The sequence below is a fragment of the Durio zibethinus genome, chromosome 5, assembly GCF_047325235.1.
Source record: "Durio zibethinus cultivar Kanyao isolate XHJ-2024 chromosome 5, ASM4732523v1, whole genome shotgun sequence".
Taxonomy (NCBI): domain Eukaryota; kingdom Viridiplantae; phylum Streptophyta; class Magnoliopsida; order Malvales; family Malvaceae; genus Durio; species Durio zibethinus.
Window position 1 is genome coordinate 28,654,487 of NC_143166.1, and position 20,956 is coordinate 28,675,442.

Here is a 20,956-nt window from a genome sequence, read left to right on the forward strand (position 1 = left end):
CTTGCAACGACTTTTTTTTGACATAGAAAGATTGCCTAGATCTCCTTAAGTTGATCCCAAAGTAGGTTTATCCCCCACCTTAGCCTGTCCCTTCAAGCTAATCTCTTCTGCCCATCGCTCCATACCAAATTAAACTTCTATTACCATTAATTTATGGCTTTTCTGGATGTTGATGCTTCACTTGTTTTTGGACTTTATTTCTAGAGCTCTTCCTGTCACTAGGAACTAGTGGCCCTACCCATCTACTCTATCGGGTATTACGCCTTGAACCATGACCACCTTCTAGTTGCAGCAGACCTCATGCCATCTCAGGTATCGCTAAATTGGCAACTCAAATGATGTTTTTGTTATTGTATATGGTGGTTATTTCTTTAACACGGATTTGACCATTAAGAACTCCTCCCAGACAATTGATTTTGGAATGAAAACTATAGATTCTTTAAATAAAAATAGACCCATTTTTTTTCAAATACAATTTTGAAATTCTGTAGATGTGATAAAATTTTCGTTGTCATATCTTCAATTTCTTGATTTAATAATTAAAAATATCTTAAGAAAACATCAAAGTTGGAGTTTGACTCGAACCTCACCCTCTCCCCCTGGTTGTAAGACGCTTGCCCCTCTTAAAAAACCAAAAAAAAAGGAAATTTCGTTGTCATTGATGTGTATCAGTGGGATTGAGTGCAACCCTCATGACATTGATAGTACAATGATTCTTGCTGCGTTCAATATTTTTTCCCCTTGCTTTGGTTGGTGTATAACATTTAGTGCCTAGTATCAGCTGTAAGCTAACTTTTTTGTACCATACAAAGAGATAATTTCTGTGGGCATCTAGTTCCAATGGTTAAAAATTATGAATGGTTTGTCTTACAAACCCCAACAAGCTTTCCATGAGCTTGTTGTTTGCAGTCAAGACTCAAGAGGGTCCCCTAATGAATCATTTGATTCTTCAAATCGACCCACATCAACTTTTTCTCCCGTCCATCATTTAAGAATAGCCCAGATGCATCCCTTTTGAGTAGATAGCCATCACCTAACTCCTTCCCATCCTGCCCATACCCTCCTACCTTTTATTTTTTCTTCTACGGAATCAGTGCTTTGAATTATTGAGATTAAAAAGCATAATATAAAGGTGATTAATGGTCCAAGCAGACAGGGATAAAGTCACTGACCCTAAAATTAAACCTCTGTTGTCCATTAAAATTAAGACCCACCATAGCAAATTTTGTTTTGAACAGGTCGATTATGCCAACTTATCGACAACAATTATCATTTTTAGCATGGTTTCCACATTTTGCACATGTGGGGAAGGAAAACCACAGCAATTTTTGCGAGACACGTCTTGTTTGTTACACATTATCGAAGTAGGACTTCTCAATTCTATATTTCATAACAGGAAAAAGATAGGTACCAGAGGATATATCTTACTTGCAAGTTTAGCAATAATTCATGTATTTGTATTATTTTTTTATTATGTTAAATATGTATAAAATATAAAAAATTATCATATTAAATTAATATTAAAACGTCAAATACAAATATATTTTTATTTTTTTATTAAATTTATATATAATTTTTACTAAAATTTTAAATCATAATACTTTCACTTTCATATTATTTTGTGCTGTATTTAAACTTAAAAAAGAAAGTCACCCAACCCATTTATAAATAACAAGTTGGCCTGCAAATATTAGGCAATCTGAATTACCCTTGAGAATAACAATTGTGGGCAGTGTGACTGGAGATGTTTATGCTCATGTCTTGGATATACTTTGCACCCAGTTTAGTTCTTTCTATGTCCATTTGAAGTTCCCAATGACGACAGTTTTCTAGATTAATTTTATCAAAGATTTATGAAATAAGTTTACATTACCTTCTAGAACAATATATATTCGTCAAGATAGAGTTTTAACTTTTGAGGATTGGTAAAATGAATCTGTTCATCTTTACATATTATTGGACAAATGAACATCATGGAGATGATTAATAATTGTAATCTTTTGACCTACTTCATGTTATAAAGAATCATAAAAATTAGATTTTTTTTTAATGAGCTGGCACACGAAGTAAAATTATTGGGGTTTACACATTTATGCTGATGGTAGAATGGTGGGTGAAGAGTCAATAAGGTGGGTGAAGAGTCAATAAGGAACAACAGATGATTTATGACTCTGTGAAATGATTCCAAATACATCTGTTACCATCGGTAAACTACTTCATGTCTTTTCTTTTCTTTTCTCCTATCAATCGGTCCTCCAACAGATTCAACACCAGCTTTAGCACTTTTTGGTCTGTAATTTTTGAGTGATAGTCAAAGACTACTAAAAACTCATTTGTTTGGGACGTTTGGAGTTACCTTATCACCCACAATGCCACATACAACCTTTTCCAAATCTTCTTGCACCATAAAGCTAGGTTCGATAGCCTAGTATGACATTAAAGTTCCATCCTAATCCATGATCCTGAAAGTTACAATTATCATTGGTATAAAGCACAACTTGAAAACTTTCAATATTTGGATACGTTTACAATTAAGTTAAATTATGGTGTATTCATTCGGATACATAGATACATTTGAAATGAAATCTCCCAAACCATTTAAAACTTTGCAAGTAACAAAGTATCAAGTTGATTGAGAATCCTGAAAGGGGCAGGCAGGGGAGCAGGGCGCTCGGATAAACCTCAAATTTAACTATGCTTTGGGGTCCATACTGCCTGACTTTTATCTGGGATCCATCTACCCCATCGATCGTGATTGATTCTTGGTCCCCGCATGACAGCCTGTGAGTAAACTGTACCTGTTCTCAGAACATAGCCACAGGACAGGACCAGTGAAATAATATATAAACTCAGAATCATGCTCCATAAGAGCAGCAACAGGTCTGGACAAAGTTTATGCAACAGAAACTAAAAAATATTTATACCATTAATCTATGAGAGATTATCATACAATGTGGGAACTAAACGAACCAAAATATGAAACATGGAGTACATGTTTTTAGGACTATTGACTCATCCCCTACCCATACAACAAACTTTTACAATACTTTTACAATGCACCCAGACGAAACCACCCCCCCCCCCCCCGCCCCTTCAATAACCATGAACTTGTTCAAACTAGTGGCGATGGTGCTCACACTCTACAGGCATGACAGGGAACCTAGCAGTATCAATACAATAGTCATAGACCAAGTGTCTGGCCCTGACCCAAACGAGTTGGTGGCTCTGGTGCAAACTTAACTCGGACATTGTAGGCTCATCCCACCAGAACTTCTTCTGACCACTGCTGCTACATTTCTTGGCATTCTCATCGGCAGCCACCGACGCTGGGCACTCGCATGCATCTATTTCGAAGCCCTTATAAGAAGCAATGAATGGTGCATGGCTCCAATCAGTCTTGACTAGGCCACCCTGTGTGGCCCAGTCATCAGCATTCCAAATTGAGCTATATACACCCATGGCTTGGTCTTTAGGAAAAGGAATTCCTTTGTGTTCCATGTTGGTGTGCACTCTTATTGGGGTCTCATCCACCAGAAATCTGGATGCAGATACACAAAGATATTACGTCAAGATAATTTGAAGCACTACGAATATATAATACATAGCAAACGATAGAGCAATGCCAAAATCCTAAAGGCACAGAAATCTACACCTTTAATATTTTAATTACACCACCCTGTTCATATTTTAAATATAAAATAATCATCAATGCCTTTTTTCCAAAAAGAATGTTATAAACCTTTAATACTAAATACAGACCTTTAGCAAATCCTATACGTTATATTTTTTTAACATAACCTCCAAAGTTAATCTATAACAATCATCAATATCAAAGATAGAAAAATTCCAAGACGAATCTGACTATTTCGCTGCTACCCACCCCCACAAACAGAGAAAACAGTGGGGATTCACTTAGGTCCCTAAACAGTTAATCCATGGTCCAAGGCTATGACAAGAAACCAAGAATTGGAACAGAGTGCACATCTGTTTGTATCAGTGTCAATCAAGAATGGTCCCTTTTTTCTTGGGTTTGGTTTTTGTTTGTGCAGTTGTCACCCATTTGGCACAAGTGACACATGGCATATTTTAGCTCACTCGCCAGTCAGAAAAAAGAAATTTTACCCTTTCATTGCAGCTTTTCAGGACAATCAAAACGTATAAAAGTATAAAATACTGGTATATACGTATATCGTGTGTATATTATGCTACAAGTTACTGAGAAACAATACTCACACAACTTGACGCTGGTTCCAGAGGATGGAGTAAGAGTGGAAGTCTTTGGTGGGGTCAAACCAAAGGTTCATTCTTTGCTCTCTGTTGCCTACACCATTCACGTACACATTGGTCTGAATAAGGTACGGTTCACCAGTGGTATTGCCCAGGAACTCGAAATCAAACTCATTGTGATTTGGACCGTCCGATGACATCTGTATCAAACAAACATCAAAATTAATGTCAATAACACATCAATACGAGCACCTAGAATTGTGTAAAGCAAATTAATCATGCGTTCATAATTGTCCGACTGTGACATGTGAGTCACCATTACTAACACATGCGTTTAAAGATATTGTTTACTGCAGATCATTGGTTTCATGGACAATGGTGGGGACAAGGCCAACTAAATGTAAAATAAATTGACTTTAAAGTGATTCACGAGAGTGCAAAGAGTGGGTAGCTGCTAGTAGTACTAGCCGAGACAAGAGAAAAGAAAAGGCCAGTTTTTTTTATTGTCTGCAACGGGAAAAAATTGTTCATTACAAAGTTAAAATTAGGGGAATTATTATTGAGTGGGGACCCATGCCATGATTCGGGAAGTACCCAGCTGAGCTGTTATCCACCTTATGTGTGCGTCTACAGCTGTTTAAAAGTCTGAATGCAGAACAGGGTCGTACAAAGATAAGACAAAACACATTTTTCTTTGGCTGGTAAGACGTATAAAATTTTATATACTCACATAGTAAGCAGTGACAGTCCCAGCAGAGTCACCCTCCACGAGCTTAATCTGCATGGTTACTTTTCCAAATAAATACTTGCTTTTTGATGCAAACCCAGCACCTGATATCAACACAACCCACTATTTCATTAATCTATATATAAGTTGATACCTTTCCAAGAAACAAAATTTTCAAGCATCGTGCAGAACAGATGCTGATTTCTTAGAAGGACAACATAACAATAGCTGAATGGACAGCATAACGCAGGAAACAATGGAGTCTGCAAACGATAGATTATAATGAAAAAAGGTGAATGTTGATTTTGGGAAAAGAGGGTAAATGGTATTTTTTCAGAAAATGAACAATCTTTGAGCTTGGTGAAGCTTGTAACGGCAGATAAGATAATTAATGTGAAAACTAGATATTTTCACAGATAAAACGGTGATATTTACCAGAATAGTTATCAAGTTTGAGCTTAAGGAGCTCTCCTTCATAGATAAAATGATCCATAGCCCAACCAGGCTGGAAAAGCTCGTCAAACTTAGCTGAGCTTGCCAAACCAAGCATCATAAGACCCACAAAGAAACCCAAAGCCACAGAGATTTTAAACAAGACAGCCATCGAAGTGAAAGCACTGGGTGCAAATAGAGAGAATGGGCAGATAGAGAAAGAGAGAGAGAGCTGAGTGAAGCTTCTACTCTGAAAATACTCTGTAGAGACTCACTACACAAAAGCAAGAGTGGGTCATTTTTATAGCCAAAAATTCCATTGGCTTGTTTCACAAGGACCAGATGGTGGGGCAACAACGTAGTGTCCCCACTGAGATGACTAATTCCACTAGCCAGATCAAAACCCACGTCACGTGACTTTATTTTAGCCACGTGATATGCATTCAAAATAACAGCAAGAAAAATGACATGTACCCCAAAAAAGTTTTTAAAAAAATGTAGCCGCTACTGTACCATTGCCATTGCTAATGCCATCCCTTAGCTGGACCAAAGCTGGGCACTGTGTGGGGGATTTGGTACGACATGTCTCTGTTCGAAAAGGGCTCGTTTGCAGATTTTACGCAATGGAATAAAGCCACGTGGCTAACTACAGCTGTTTTTCTTAGCTGTCCAGTTGTCACTGGCAGTATGAGTTAAAAGCTTCCCTCTTCTGCTCGCAAACCATTTGATTTTGGAGGGTCCATCTTTTAAGATACCTACTCCTATGCTCACCGGAATTGAATTCACTCGCTCGCTTTTTATTGACACGTGCTGCTGATGAGAGGGAGAATGTGCGGAGTTGTGGCAGGCAATGGTGAATGAATCTGTATCACTGTATCTTTGTTTAACATTGCTGATGCCAGTGCCAGCTGCACATGAAAGAGCAACGTACCATTTTTTTTATTTTAAATTTAGATGGAAAAACTTGTATAATAACTATTTTATATTAAATATGTATAAAATATAAAAATTAATATATAATAATTTATATCAAAATATTAAATAAAAAATATATTTTTGTCAAAAAATCATTTTTATTTTTATCAAATTAATATATAATTTTTAAATCATATTAATTTTTATATCATTTTGTATAATATTTCTATATTCTGTTTAAAACTGTTGGCTCTCTTTGCAATTAAAGGGTAGGAATTTATTTTTAAGGAACTGATGTGTTTTTTTTAAGCCTTGAGATGCATGCCATTTTTTTCTTTTCATGTAAAGAATTTGTTCACTAATACCATCGGACATTAGTTTAGTCATTAATTAAATAAAACAATATACTATAAAGCAATGATAGATTTGGTTATGTATAGAAAAATTGGAATGGGCATGTCATAAAGTGGTGGTCCAAGATTTCCAAATTTGTAGTAGAAAAGTGATATTCATAAATGACTATATTTCAATTTGACTTTGTCTTTATCATTTGACAAGTGTTGTTAACCCTTTTGAGGGGACAAGTGCTTAACTTTAAGAATCATAATTGTAACATTGTGTGTATGTCATTATGGTCTTTTTTTTTTTTTTTTTGAGTTAGGTGTAATTTCTACAATACAAGCACTTGAATAAAATTTAACTGGAAAAGTTAATTTCGTTGACAAAAAAAGAAGTTTTTTTCTTGTTAATTATGGTTTGATCTTTTTAAAAAATATTTTAAAAATAAAATTTTGATTGGACCAAAATTAATTTGTGAGAATATATTTTTAAAATTGTTTAGAAAAAATAAATTTTGATAAAATTTAAAAATATCTTTAATTATATTATAAAAAATAAAAAATAGCATGAGATGTATTATATACCATGGAGTCAATTTCTATCAACTTAATATCGGGGCTTGCATCCTAAAACATTAATTATATATTATTTTCTTAATTGGTAAAGAGAAAAATGCTTAATAGTGGTAGTACTATTATATTTTTGATAGGTGAGAGAAAATCAGGCAGGCTGCTTAGCTGATGCCCATAGTAATTTTTATACTTTTTCTTATGGGCCCTGGAATGATGCCTGTGGAGAGAAGGAAGGAGATAAGATCATTACAAATTAAGATGATTTTAACTTTATTGGATTAAAAGAGAAAAAACGAAAGGCAAGGAATGGTCTTTTCCCTTTTTTTTTATTGGTCTTTTCTCCCCAAAGTGAGTAAACTGCCAATGTCTTCTTGACGAACTCTGTGCTGTATAAACAGTAACCAAATGGAGATGACAAGGATGGTTTCTTGTTTCAACGCTTTGGCTTGCCATGATGGTACGCCAAACAAATTTGTCTCCACTTTTACCAAGCAACCAGCTCCGAAAAGAACCGTTGCCCACTCTGCTATATGAGAAAGAAAGAGAGAGAGGGAGAGAGGGAGAGAGGGAAAGAGCTTCTGAGGATGCAATTATGAAGTCCAAGTGGGAATAGATATTTTGCTGAAGTGGCGTCTTACACTATTTTACCGTTGGAAGAAGCTTGGCAAATAGCTGGCGGTGCTGGTGAAGAAGAGAAAACATTTTTAAAGGGGAGCATTTATGGCTCCAATCGGGCAATCGGTGTCAAATTATGATTTGATGCTAACCCCGAATGATGGCTGCTTGCTTGCTTACAGATAAGGGTCTTTCCGAATCTTAAATGTTAGGAGATGAGGCTGAAAATGATATGATGGCCTGAGCCAACGTGCTACTATTACAGTGTTAGTAACATCTTTTTCATGTATATGCAGTACAAGGGGTAGCAGAGATATTTATAGCTGTAGTTATGGTAGCTTTTAACTTTTTTGAACTTGGATAATTTTAATTCAAATATAATGTCATTTTTAATGGTAATAATTTTTTAATTTTTTTTACTTTTTTATTATTATGTATAACAGTAAATTTTTTTATTAGGAGATTACTCACCTTTCTCTTTATCCTTTTTGCAATCTTAGAATAAATAGCCTAATGAATTCATTATTGACAAGCACCTACAGCGATGTTGAAATTTAGTACCAAAATAACTCCATGAAACCACAAAGACTGACGCTTTTTCTTATGAATATGTGAATAAAGTAATCTTAATTAAATCGAGTTTAATATTAAAGATTAAATTTTATAATTTGTTTTTTATTTTATATTTATTATATGTATAATATGAAAATTGTTATTTTTAATTTATATTAATAAGTTAAATATAAAATATTTTTTTTTTAATTTTTATCAAATTTATATAAATTTTATATTAAAAATATTAATTATATTATCTTTTTTATATATTTTTAATATTATTTTATATTATCACATATTTAGAATCACTGAATCTAATAAAGATGCACATAAAATTTTATAATGCTATATATATTATGCTGTAGTCGAGTTATGATTATGACAATGAAAATTTAAAACCAGCTAATCGAAATTATCCCAAAATGGTGTATAAAGGTTGAACGTCATGCTCAATGGCAAAAATTGGGAGTGTTGGAGTAAAGTTAAAGGTAATTATTGTGAGACGTAGTGAGGGCAGATACATCGAAATGTCGGATGATTAATGAAAAAAAAAAAGGAAAAAAGGGAAAAAAAATTATTAACCGTGCATCCATACGCAATAACAGGGGATAGAGTGACGCATGTTGACGTGAATATGTCTTGATGACCTTTTAATCTCATTCTCAAATCTTGTGTGCATTATGACCAAATTTTTGTATTAAAAAAATTAAAAAAGTAGCATTCAATACGTACAAAACTAAGGCTCAATCGAAAATCCCAAAAACATTTGGAGCTTTCGGAGACATGTAAGGAGATGATTGGCTTGATAGTCGGCTTGATGCTGAACGGAGGGAGGGACGGAGGAGTAAGTAGGCATTAAGGGAGACGAAGATTCGATTTGAATCGAGATTTGGTTTTTTTTAATTATTATATAATATTATAAATATTTAAATTTAAATTTAAATTTGAATCAATTCTTTATTTATATAAATTAAATTAAATTAAATTTTATCGATTTGATTAAATTTATTTATTTTTATTTTTTATATATTATTTTAATATAAAATTATTATTTTTACTTTATAAAAATTAAAAATATATATAAAAATTAAAAAAAATTACATAATTCAATTTGATCTAATTTATTTTATTTTTTATTTCTCGATTTAAAAGTTAATCTAAACATAATATATACATTTAATATTTAAATTTGATTAATCAAATAAAAAAATTATTTGAATTGAACTGAAAATTATAATTTTTGAATCTGTTTTTGAATTAGATGCCTACTTATCCAACAGACAAAAACAATTTTCTATTATTGCTGTTTTGAATGTTTTGCTAAACACTGCAGAAATAATTGAATAGCCTTGGGTGTATATGCCTATGCCGTTTTCTGGGCTTCTATTTTGATGCTTTGGATGTTTCACCTTTTTTATCACATAAATAAATGATATACAAATCCATATTGGTACTTGGTAGTCAGATGTCTCTGTATGAGAATTTTGGGCCTAGCGAGTGGTGAACCAAAATTTTCATAGTTTATAAGCCGCTTGCAACTTTATATGCCCAAATCCAGTAAAGTATGAAAGTAATTCACTACAACATGCAGATAATTTTATTCCCAGTGACAGAAGCTTATGAAGACGAAGTTTTCAAAGATCAATCTATCCTTGATACACATGAAACTGTAAATTAAGGCCTTCTTACGGAGACTGGAAAACATTACAATCATAGGTATTATCTCAATTCCTAGAAACCAGCTTGATGGCCTCCACTGCTGAAAAGATGCTTCCTCATGAAGAAGTCTCAAACAAAGAAATTACAGATTCCATAATACTTGGGTGTTGAAAACCTTGTTGAATTGCTCTAGGCGAATCCACACAAGATAACTCATTCCTAAGCTGCTTGTGATTAAGAGATCAAGTATTGTAGATTCAAATTTGACAGTGCAGGGCAATCGGAACATTTTATGTAATCAGAGATGAAAATGTGTGGGCAATCTCATGTACTCTGATAGTATAATGTTTATGGTTTTGCCTTCCATTAAAAGTGAAACGACAAAAACATGGAATTGCTAACAATGAAGCAAAGGGACACCCAATTATCTGCAGAAGAATATTCTATTTATGACATTGAAAGGTAAGGCATAAGCTGGATCAATGGCTTGCAACCCTGAATACTCGAGAAGTGACTGTCCTACAATAATAACAAGCATGAACAGAGTTATGCACGCGGAATTCATAAAAAGAATTAAAACCAGAATGGCAACAGATAAAAAATAAATAAATAAAAAATAAAAAAACTCAGGAAGATGAAAACCATAGTTCAAAGGATCATCCTAGCCCAAGGAGTGGGGATAGGGGGTTTCAAACCGTTGAACATGGTTATGTAGGACAGGTGCAAGCCTAGATGACCTCTCCACCCACCATAACATAGAAAAAAAATTCCAACAAAAACTGATAGCAAAACATGCTGGCTTTTTGATGGAATGAGTTTCAAGTCTAAAATAGATTCCTGTATGATCCATAAATTAAGGGAAGAATTGCAAAATCCTTTAGGTTAAAAACAGTAAAAAGAAGCTGTTAGATGCCAGCAACTCCAAAATATGTATGGAAGACGTCAACAGCATCATCTGGTCTATCGGAAATTCCACCATTTTCCACGTCCTGACAGTCTAAGATGAACTTAACAAGCTTTTCCTTGTCAATCCAGTGAACTCTGTCAATCATGATCAAGCTAGAAAGAACCCACCATGAGTAGCAAATCAAAAAAGGATTCAACATCACGGTTAGAGAAGGCTAGAAGAATATTACAACAGCACACAAGGTTCTGTTTCAAATTTAAAGAAATACCCATGTCAGGGTGTTTCTCGGGGCAACCATTAAGACCTCCAGATATGACTTGCCGTTCACGTAACCACCACCCGAGAAGGTCCTTATCAACATGATGCAGAGATCCCATTATAGCAAGAGCACCCACACAACAGAAAACTGCAGTCAGCATGAGCAGAGTAAAATGATACTCACTTTTCAACATAGATTGTTATTCTTATTAGTAGTGCTTTAATTTAAGCCCATGAATAAATGAACCTAAAACCAAGAAATTAGCAATCATCAATATAAATATGTAAGTAAGAATCTAAACATTCATATGGGCCATGGTTTAACATACTTTGCCCTGCATGAAACTCGCCACCAGGTGTGCATCCAAAGCCACCACCCAGGTTTTTGCAACTCAGAATGCAATTAACAGTTTTCTCAACATTGATTTTATCAAGACAATACAATATTGAAAGGCAACAGATGGTAATATACGAGAACCTAAACCAAGAAAATCAACTTGTTAAAAGAGGATTTACATTTAAAAATACTAAATCAGAAAATGAAATAGACACAGATATAACATAAAATCCAGGAAGAACATATACAGTGTATCCACCTCACCCCACATGTCCCCTGAAAAGGATTCATCTTCATTTTCCAGCCCAGTAATATCTAACATAGAAATTTAAGTAAAACAAGAAGTACCGGAAGGCACTTTACATTTAAACAGCCAACCGTAACAAGTCAACTAAATTAGGAACAACCGTAACACGTGATGCAAATTGATTTAAAACAACTCCAGAAAAGGGATAATGATAACAAAATAATAAAAACTTTCCAGTGAAGAGGAAATAATTTATATGGAAGGATACAAGTTGCAACCTTATCAATGTCAAGAACATCTAGCTTGTTGAAAAGGTCCAGGCACTTGCAAAGCACTGAGTGTATACAGTATATGTGGGTTAAGCCCAGTATTACCGGCAAAACCTCTGGTAAGAGCAAGTATCAGCAAACTTTAATATCGTGACCGAATTAACTTAAATCGACTCATTTGTTTTACTTACACTAATAATACTAACAATTAAACAAAAAAAGACTAAGCTTTAAGATATACCAGATTCATGTTGGCATTTCATGATCCATGAAATGACTTCATCTGCATTAACAGTATCAAGCTTCCCTAGATCCAAGGCTGTTAATCCCTAATATGCCCCATTCATTCTTGGATGGTCCATCCCCACCGATTCAAAACTATCCTTTCTCTAGCCATAAGCAATACCAAAATAATCAACTTGAGGTAAAAATGAAGTTTGAAAAATGTAAAACAAAAACTGAAAATCAATCAGTTTGAAACTTACCTTTTCAGCAGACAAAATGTACTGAATATGTTTGTCAATAGCCAGCTCTCCCATGATCTGCCATCCATTTTCCACATCAATTTCCAAATATTTAAGGGTTTACAAAACAGAGATTAAAAAAATTAACAATCAAAACCCAATGAAGACGCAATTAAAAGTTAACAAGCTTGTAAACAAAAGACCCAAAGAGTAAAAAGGTCATGTAAACACCTCCTTTTGTCAAGGTCCTTTTATCCACGATGAATAATTAATCAACCCTACTCTTTTTTCAGTAAATTTGCATGATTTTGTACTTTTACTAAGGCTATAAATGAACCGAATATGAACGAACAAATATATGTTTATGATTTGTTCGATTATTTTTAGAAGTGTATGAGCGCAATTTTTGTTCAGTAAAAAAAATGCTCTATTTGTTTGAGTTTGATTCATTTAAGTAGTAAGACGTTCGCATTTAATTCATGTTCAGTTCAATTAAATTAAATGAGCTTGTTCATAAATATTAAATGAACATATTCACAAATAAACAAACCATAACTAAATAAATTTAAATAAATAAACACTAAACAAACATAAATGAACCCAAGCGAATATAAATGAACTTTAAAATATAATTACGATAAAAGATAAAAATGTAATTTTGTTAGTATTATTATAAATGACCAACAAGCGAACAATAAACGAACAACAAATGAGCAAAAAATGAATAAGTTTTAAACAAACTTTAAACGAGCTTGTTTACAAACATTATGTATGTAAATGAACCGAACATAAACAGACAAATGTTTATTTATGGTTTGTTCATTTATTTTTAGAGATATTTGAGCTTGATTCGTGTTCGATAAAAAAATTGCTCTGTTCATTTGAGTTCAATTCATTTAAATGATAAAATATTTACGTTCGATTTGTGTTCGGTTCAATTAAGTTAAATGAGCTCGTTTGTAAACATTAAACGAATATGTTCACAAATATATATAAATAAACATGTTCATAAATAACAAATAAATCATATGTAAATAATTTAAACAAACAAACCTTAAAATAGAATTAGGATAAATGATAAAAATATAATTTTATTAATATTATTATAAAAGAACAACAAACAAACAAAAAACAATTAAGTTTTAAACAAATTTTACACTAATTTGTTCACGAACATATACGAACCAAATTTCGTGTTCGATTCATTTAATAAACAAACATAAAATGTTATTCAATATCATTTATTAAACTTAATAAACGAATATAAACAAACAAAAATCAAATATATTCTCAAATAATTCATCAAAAGCTCTAGTCATTTACACCTCTAATAAACATAAATGAATCAAACAAATCTCTTTTTGTGTTCAGCTCATTCAATAATCGAACATAAAAATGATGTTTATATCATTTATTAAATTTAACAAATAAACAAAAATCGAAAATGTTCCTAACAGTTCATCAAAAACTCTGTTTGTTTACCACACTGATTTTTACTTTGTTCATTTTGAAACTTGGGCTTAGGCCTCTGGTACTCGATGGACCATTTGAGCTCATGTAAATATTGAATAATATAAAAATGGAAAAAAGTGCACCAAAACCAAATTGGAGGCTGGCATTTGAGCTCATGTAAATAGCTTTCCAAAGTTTCTATCACGTCCGAACTCGATCCGATTTTATGCTTTAGTATATTCGAACTTAATCATATTCGATTTTTTTATACTCGAATCCGACCCGATCCCGACATTATGTAAATTGTACTCGACCCGAAATTAATAAAATATTATTTTTAAAAATATAAAATATTATTTTTTAAATATAAATATTTAAAAATATCATTATATAAATATATAAATAAATAATTAATTAATTAATTAAATAAAAAATAATTTTTTATATAATATCGAGTCGGATTTTAAATATACCCGAACCCGATCCAATCCCGATTATTCCATAACTATACCCGACTCGAAAACCGAAATTAAAAAAAAAAACTCAACCTCATAAGATCAGATCGAGTCGAATTGAAACCCGTCGGGAACGGGGTTGATTGCCGTCCCTAGACTGGACGTAGAGTGTACAGAACTAATGTAACGGAGACAATTAAGCATTACTGCAAGCATATTAGCAGAATTTAATGAATGCTTAAGTAAACGATGGTTTATATTGCAGTATAATAATTGAATTATATTTGTAAGTTAGAACAACCCATGTTTCAATCGCCAAATCTCGTGTCCTATATCATGTTGAGTGATTAACAAGATGCAAAGCGAAAATTTTTTTATAGATTTTTGCTATGTACATAAATCGTAAACCAATTGTGAATTAGTTTTTCTTTATTTTTTTTGGTTGTTAATTACAACATGGTAAATTCTGGATTGGTCTAATTTTTACCTCAGTTTGTGTTTGATGTCTATGGATTGGGACTGTCACGGCATTCACAATCACAAGTTCATAGCAGCAAGGCAGAGATGCTCGTCAACAAAAGAGAAAAGGCCAGCATGATGTTTACTTCCTTTAATGCTTGGTTATTTCGTATGTTTTTTTGTTATCCTGATGTCGACATTGTGAGAGAATCTTCAATAGAAATTAGCTGGCAACCAGACACTTAGCCTTCGGGATCTTCCCTTATCGCCACGCTCAGATTCGTGAGACCTGTTTGGTACTGGTGTGATGGTGTCTCCCCATATTATACGATCACACCTGTTTTTGGGGTAGAGCATTCACAGTTTTTTCCTGGTTGTAATTGCATAGTACACAGGAAAGAGATTTGACTTGACGGATTTTAGAATTATACGCTTTACAAAATTCATTTTTTAAAATTTTGAAATAAAAATTAAAAAATAAATAATAGAATAAATAATGTTTAGAAGGGGATAAAGAAAGTAAATAAAGAATTTAGTTTAAAATTGATTTTTTTTATTTTTTGGTTTTAATTTTTTTTGGAGTTTCATTTTTATATTAAATAAAACAGATTTTCTTTTAAATTTTGGTTTTAATATTATTAAGAGAAAATCAAAAGGACAGATAAAGTAGATAAAATAATATTAAAATTTTAAAAATTTTAAAAAATTTAAAAAATTTAAAAAATAAACATAAAAATAAAAAAACAAATTAATTTTTTTCATACTTTAATTTCACATAATTAAAGATATATTTATTTTTTACATATGCTAAGAATTTAAGTTTTAAACATTGATCTTTGATGTATACTAAAAAGAATTTAAAAGAAAAAGCTCACACGTAATTTGTATAAATTTAGAGTGAGAATAATAGGAAGGTATTTCGGTGTGGATATTTTACAATAGGACACCATGATAAAATTAAAAAAAAAAAATGTAATTATTGATTATTTTATTATTACGCAAGTGATATTATTAAATTTTGTTATAATTGTATATGTAAATTAAATTTTAACTAAACATTATTTCATACATAATTTTCGAGCTATACCTCTTATTTTAGAAATTTAAAAGGATTAATATAATAAAATAGTTCTTAAATTATAACAAAAGGTGAAATTTAAATTTCAAAAAATTTTATTATGATATTTAAATTATAAATTTCTTAATTAATGTAATATTTATTTTTAATGTGATAATTTTAAATAATAATATGTATCTCGCAAATAATTATATAAATAATATATTAATTAATAAATTTATAATTTAAATATCAAATTAAAAATTTTTAAAATTAAAATATCATATTAAAATTTTTTTTTTTATAATTCAGATATGATTCATAATATGAACCCAAATCTAAATGAAATACTGACAACTGCTTTGCAATAGTCGGTGGAAGCTTCAAATAATCTGATGTTTGTTTGTTCGTCTTGTATATAAAGAGCATACCTTCCTACATATATGAAAGGCGCATAACCAACATTATGGATACTTTGTCCGATAGCAACATAAAAGCTGTGTTTCATAAATAAACCACGTAAGCATAAAATCAGAGATAAGTAATGAGATACACAAAAAATAAAAATGCAAAATACTACTACAACTCTTTCGTAATAATATATAGAAATCTTCATGATATATGGACATGGGTCGAAAATGAAAGATTTTTAACTGAACTAAATTAGAAAAAAAAAAAATTCAAAGAAGAAACCGTCTCAATTTATGGTGGCTCCCCCCCAAACTCAATTCTAGAATTTTACGTGTGAAAGTTGCTGTGACGTTAGCCTGCAAATATCAATGTTCTACGTCACGTTCTTCAGGTTTTCTGTCTATAAATACGGTCCAACCGATAATCTTATTTTTGTGAAAAACCAAGAGAACCTCAAGAAACTAATACATATAATTGACGTTTAGTATTTTGTAATTTGCATTAATGGCAGCTGAACTCTTGCACTTTCCCTATTCTTGCTTTTTGACCCGTACGCTTCCAAGAGATTTCACACCAAGAGCACTTCATGGAACTGCCATGAAATTGAAGATCCGTTGCTCCGTCAGCACTCAAAGTTCCCAGTTAACTCCTGAAGAAAACAGGAGATTGGCCAATTACCAACCCGACATGTGGAATTACGACTTTTTGCAGTCCTTGACCAGTGATGAGGAGGTAGCTATATATATTTCTTAAAATTTGTTTTAACCATTTATCAGTGAATGAACATTCTAGCTCGAGTAACATTAGTTTTGCTCAAGCTTTATCTCTTTGTAATGTCTTTGCAGGTTGAGGTTTGTGAAGATAGAGCAAAGCAACTGGAGGACAAGGTGAAAAGCATGATGTGCAAAGAAGCAGAGTCATTGGAGATTCTTGAACTGATTGATGATGTTCAACGACTTGGATTGGGGTATCGGTTCAAGGGTGAAATAAGGAGAGCCCTCGATAGAATTGCGTCATTGAAAGATGAAACTAATAAGAGCTTACATGCCACTGCTCTCTGCTTCAGGCTCCTTAGACAGCATGGTTATCAGGTCTCTCAAGGTACGTATCATATGATCTATATATATGGCCAAGCACTTCACTGATCTCCGTTCCATCTCCTAAACCGTTCTGATGTACTTTTTCTTTTCTTCTGGAATTGTGGATAATTTCTGAATTGCAAGCTGACAGAATTAACTTTTTATAGGTTTAAGAGATTGATTTTCAATTCTCAGAAACAGGTACTAGACAGGCAATCGGACATTAATATATGAGTCTGCAAGAGCACCCTATCCAACCTCCTAGCAAAGAGGAAGGAAAAACGAAAGGAGCATCTTCATAGATCGGAAAAATTAAAAAAGAAAAAAAGTGAGGACAGACAGTCTTAAAACTGTGTACTGAAACAAAATCAAAGGGCAATAAACAAAGGTGTGGACAGTGAAATCAAGAGTTGTGACTGATTGACTTCTAACTCAAATTTTCTAAAGTTAAAATTTACTGAAAACGATAGGAAGCATAGATTCTTAATTAACCTAAATATTGAAAATAAATAAAAAGTGATCTATAACCACAGTTAGAGCCCAATTAAAAAATAAAAAATCAATTTCAACCTTAATATTTTGATTTAGGTCTCATTTACATGAACGATGAAATTAAAAATAATAATAAAAACTATTATAATTATAATTGATTGTGATTGAAAAAAAATATATCAATGAAAATTTTATATTGAATAGATCTCACTAAAATTAATATTTTGACTCAAATAATAATGTAAAAAGCTTGATCACACCACACCAAAATTGTGATAGAATCCAAACTTAACCTTAATTTATACGATTTCTCATTATTTGGGGTTAAATTTTGATTAGAATATTAATTATTTTTATTTTTTTGGTTTATAATTCATGAAGTGAAAATCAAAATTTTCTAAATCAAGTTGAATTGTTTTTATTGCTTCTGATTTTTTTAGAATAAAATTATTTATTTATCTTTCAAAATTTATGTAAATAAATTAAAAAAGACTAAAAATGTTTAAATTTTTAAAATCAAACAATATTCATTTTATATTTTACGCGAAAATATAAAATAAACAAACACAATTATAATTTATCAGTTATGTGATATTTATGGTCACTCTTGACTTCGTTTCCTTCCAGAAAATTGCCAAGTTGAAACGTTGGTCTTGTAAAGCGTGCTTTTATGTAATCTTCCATATTCCAAGTTTAATTTACACATAACGAATAGATATTTTGATTGAATGATGCACTTTGTCTAAACACAGACGTATTTAGTGGTTTCAAAGACCAAAATGGCTCTTTCAAGGCAAACCTTAGCGAAGATGTGAAGGGAATGCTAAGCCTGTATGAAGCTTCATACTTTTCCATTGAAGGAGAAAATATCTTGGACGAAGCCAAGGAGTTCACAACAATGTATCTCAAGGATCCCAAAGTAAACATACACAAAAGCCTAGCTGAACAAGTAGGTCATGCTTTGGAGCTTCCTTTGAACCGCAGAATGCAAAGGCTGGAAGCACGTTGGACCATCGAATCGTACAGTAGAAGACAAGATGTAAACCAGGTGGTTCTTGAACTGGCTAAATTGGATTTTAACAGGCTACAATTCGAGCACCAGAGCGAACTGCGAGAATTGTCAAGGTCAGATTCTTCAAAAGCAAAAATATATAAGTGTATACTTTAATTTGGAGCTTCAAAACAAATAACCACGGGCTTATTGGATAGATAGAAATTAATTTGGCTTCTCTTGTGTGATTTAGATGGTGGAGAGCTATGGGACTCTCAAAGAAGCTGAGCTTCGCTAGAGACAGACTAATGGAATGCTTCTTCTGGACTCTGGGGATGGTGTCTGAACCTCAATTTAGTTACTGCAGAAAATCTCTGACAAAAGTTTTTAAACTGATAACCATCCTGGATGATGTTTATGATATTTACGGAACTGTGGATGAATTGGAGCAGTTTACAGATGCCGTTGAAAGGTTAGTATCGTTAAAGAATTCTCTCATCCACCTATAATTTAGTTAATAGTTACTGATTCTTAATGTTATTTTGCAGATGGGATGTCAATATTGTGCAAGACCTTCCAGATTACATGAAGTTATGCTTCTTAGCTCTTTACAATACCGTCAATGAGATGACTTACGACATTTTGAGGGAGGGAGGGGAAGTTGCTCTACCATACTTGACAAAATCGGTATACTATATATTCTATAGACTCAATTTTATTTAAATTTCACACACACACACACACACACACACACACACACACACATATATATATATATATGTGTGTGTGTTTTATTCAAATGTCTTTTGCTATAAGCATTGACGTCTTACTTTTTCTTACAGTGGGTTGATTTATTGAAGGCGTTCTTACAAGAGGCAAAATGGTGTTACAACAAGCAAATACCAGGAGTTGAGGAATATTTTGAAAATGGATGGAGGTCAGTCTCGGGGACTGTATTGTTGGCTCATGCCTACATTTTACTGGGTCACAACAGAACAAGGGAGGAGCTTGAGGGCATCGAAAAGTACCATAATCTCTTGCGTTGGTCATCCTTTATCTTTCGACTGTGCAATGACTTAGTTAGTTCAAAGGTGCATACATCTAATATACATTTTGGTTTTGACTGTTTCAAATACAACCTTTTCCTCTGATTTTGTTGGCCCTTTTGATTCCTTTTATTTTTCGTTCTGATGCAGGCTGAAATAGAGAGAGGTGACATTTCAGGTATCCTATGTTACATGCATGAAACTGGTATGTCAGAGGAATCGGCTGGAAAATACATCAGCAATTTGATAGACGAAGCTTGGAAAAAGTTGAACAAAGATGGAATTGGATGCTCTCCTTTTGACGAGGTTTTCGTAGCAACGGCATTTAACCTTGCTCGCCAGGCCCATTGCCACTATCAGCACGCAGATGGGCATGGAGCCCCAGATGAAAGATCTAGGAACCGAGTTAAGTCTTTGATAATCGAGCCCATCCCACTTGTTGGTGCATAAGCAAGTTACAAGCAATATTTTGAATAGCTTAAATTAAGAAGGGAAGAACAAAAAAAAAAGGGTAGGAAATATTGTAACTTGTAAAATTGTAAAATACTATTATAGATATATGGATACGCTAGGCAAGGATATGTATGTCAAATTAAACCATATGATACAGATCATGAATAGTTTTAAAATTAACAATTAATTAATTAATGCGATATTTGTAGAATAAAAATGAACTCATTTTTGTTTAACTTGTCGTAGAGGGTAGCCGTAGTGTTGCAAACAAGAAAAACAAAATGTGTTGGGATTGGGCTACTTTCAATCTCTAAAGCATCCTAAAAATGTAATAGCCCGAAAACCTAGTCACAGGTTACTTGATTATTTCCACTGCCTTTCGTTTCCAGTTACTTTCAACACACATCTCGGCTGCTTTTTCTGGAGCACTTTTACTACTGTATGCGATAGGCAATAGTAGAATCCCGTCTGCAAAGGAGCTACTTTAATAATTAATGAAGTAATATATTAATAATCAATTATTTTGAATATTTAAGTT

The 20,956-nt window shown here is 32.6% G+C and overlaps 3 protein-coding genes across 5 annotated transcripts; 1 reads left to right on the forward strand and 2 right to left on the reverse strand.

The window, feature by feature from the left end:
• Positions 1 to 2,908: 2,908 nt before the first annotated feature.
• On the reverse strand, positions 2,909 to 5,656 carry LOC111283092 (xyloglucan endotransglucosylase protein 6). The gene is made up of 4 exons (XM_022871497.2): positions 5,390 to 5,656; positions 4,958 to 5,058; positions 4,234 to 4,427; positions 2,909 to 3,538 (listed from the first exon to the last, which is right to left on the reverse strand). Exons 1-4 carry the CDS (start codon positions 5,556 to 5,558, stop codon positions 3,118 to 3,120), a joined length of 885 nt encoding a protein of 294 aa, XP_022727232.1. The 5' UTR covers positions 5,559 to 5,656; the 3' UTR covers positions 2,909 to 3,117.
• A 4,343-nt stretch (positions 5,657 to 9,999) lies between these two features.
• Positions 10,000 to 12,741, reverse strand: LOC111282687 (geranylgeranyl transferase type-2 subunit beta-like). 3 transcript variants are annotated; one of them, XR_016342480.1, is made up of 7 exons: positions 12,545 to 12,741; positions 12,301 to 12,448; positions 12,059 to 12,175; positions 11,792 to 11,858; positions 11,536 to 11,684; positions 10,684 to 11,354; positions 10,000 to 10,560 (listed from the first exon to the last, which is right to left on the reverse strand). XR_016342480.1 is itself a non-coding variant. In XM_089761496.1 (6 exons), exons 2-6 carry the CDS (start codon positions 12,320 to 12,322, stop codon positions 11,101 to 11,103), a joined length of 609 nt encoding a protein of 202 aa, XP_089617622.1. In that variant the 5' UTR covers positions 12,323 to 12,448; positions 12,545 to 12,741; the 3' UTR covers positions 10,000 to 11,100. The 3 variants fall into 3 exon arrangements, 2 of the variants coding, with proteins under 2 accessions (XP_089617622.1, XP_089617623.1); XM_089761496.1 differs by having other exon boundaries at positions 10,000 to 11,354; XM_089761497.1 differs by lacking the exons at positions 12,301 to 12,448; positions 12,545 to 12,741 and having other exon boundaries at positions 10,000 to 11,354; positions 11,803 to 11,858; positions 12,059 to 12,137.
• A 4,050-nt stretch (positions 12,742 to 16,791) lies between these two features.
• Positions 16,792 to 20,654, forward strand: LOC111281612 (isoprene synthase, chloroplastic-like). The gene is made up of 7 exons (XM_022869309.2): positions 16,792 to 17,089; positions 17,203 to 17,458; positions 18,681 to 19,053; positions 19,173 to 19,391; positions 19,468 to 19,606; positions 19,762 to 20,010; positions 20,116 to 20,654. Exons 1-7 carry the CDS (start codon positions 16,862 to 16,864, stop codon positions 20,413 to 20,415), a joined length of 1,764 nt encoding a protein of 587 aa, XP_022725044.1. The 5' UTR covers positions 16,792 to 16,861; the 3' UTR covers positions 20,416 to 20,654.
• Positions 20,655 to 20,956: the final 302 nt, after the last annotated feature.

Coding starts and splice junctions, on each gene's coding strand:
- LOC111281612 (XM_022869309.2), top strand. CDS start 16,862: ATGGCAGCTGAACTCTTGCACTTTCCCTATTCTTGCTTTTTGACCCGT. Junction 17,459..18,680: donor TGGTTATCAGGTCTCTCAAG/GTACGTATCATA, acceptor GTCTAAACACAG/ACGTATTTAGTGGTTTCAAA. Junction 19,392..19,467: donor TTTACAGATGCCGTTGAAAG/GTTAGTATCGTT, acceptor GTTATTTTGCAG/ATGGGATGTCAATATTGTGC.
- LOC111283092 (XM_022871497.2), bottom strand. CDS start 5,558: ATGGCTGTCTTGTTTAAAATCTCTGTGGCTTTGGGTTTCTTTGTGGGT. Junction 5,059..5,389: donor CAAACTTGATAACTATTCTG/GTAAATATCACC, acceptor TGTTGATATCAG/GTGCTGGGTTTGCATCAAAA. Junction 3,539..4,233: donor TGGAACCAGCGTCAAGTTGT/GTGAGTATTGTT, acceptor ATCTGCATCCAG/ATTTCTGGTGGATGAGACCC.
- LOC111282687 (XM_089761496.1), bottom strand. CDS start 12,322: ATGAAATGCCAACATGAATCTG. Junction 12,176..12,300: donor GAAATGCCAACATGAATCTG/GTATATCTTAAA, acceptor TGCTCTTACCAG/AGGTTTTGCCGGTAATACTG. Junction 11,685..11,791: donor TGGGGTGAGGTGGATACACT/GTATATGTTCTT, acceptor TTCTTGGTTTAG/GTTCTCGTATATTACCATCT.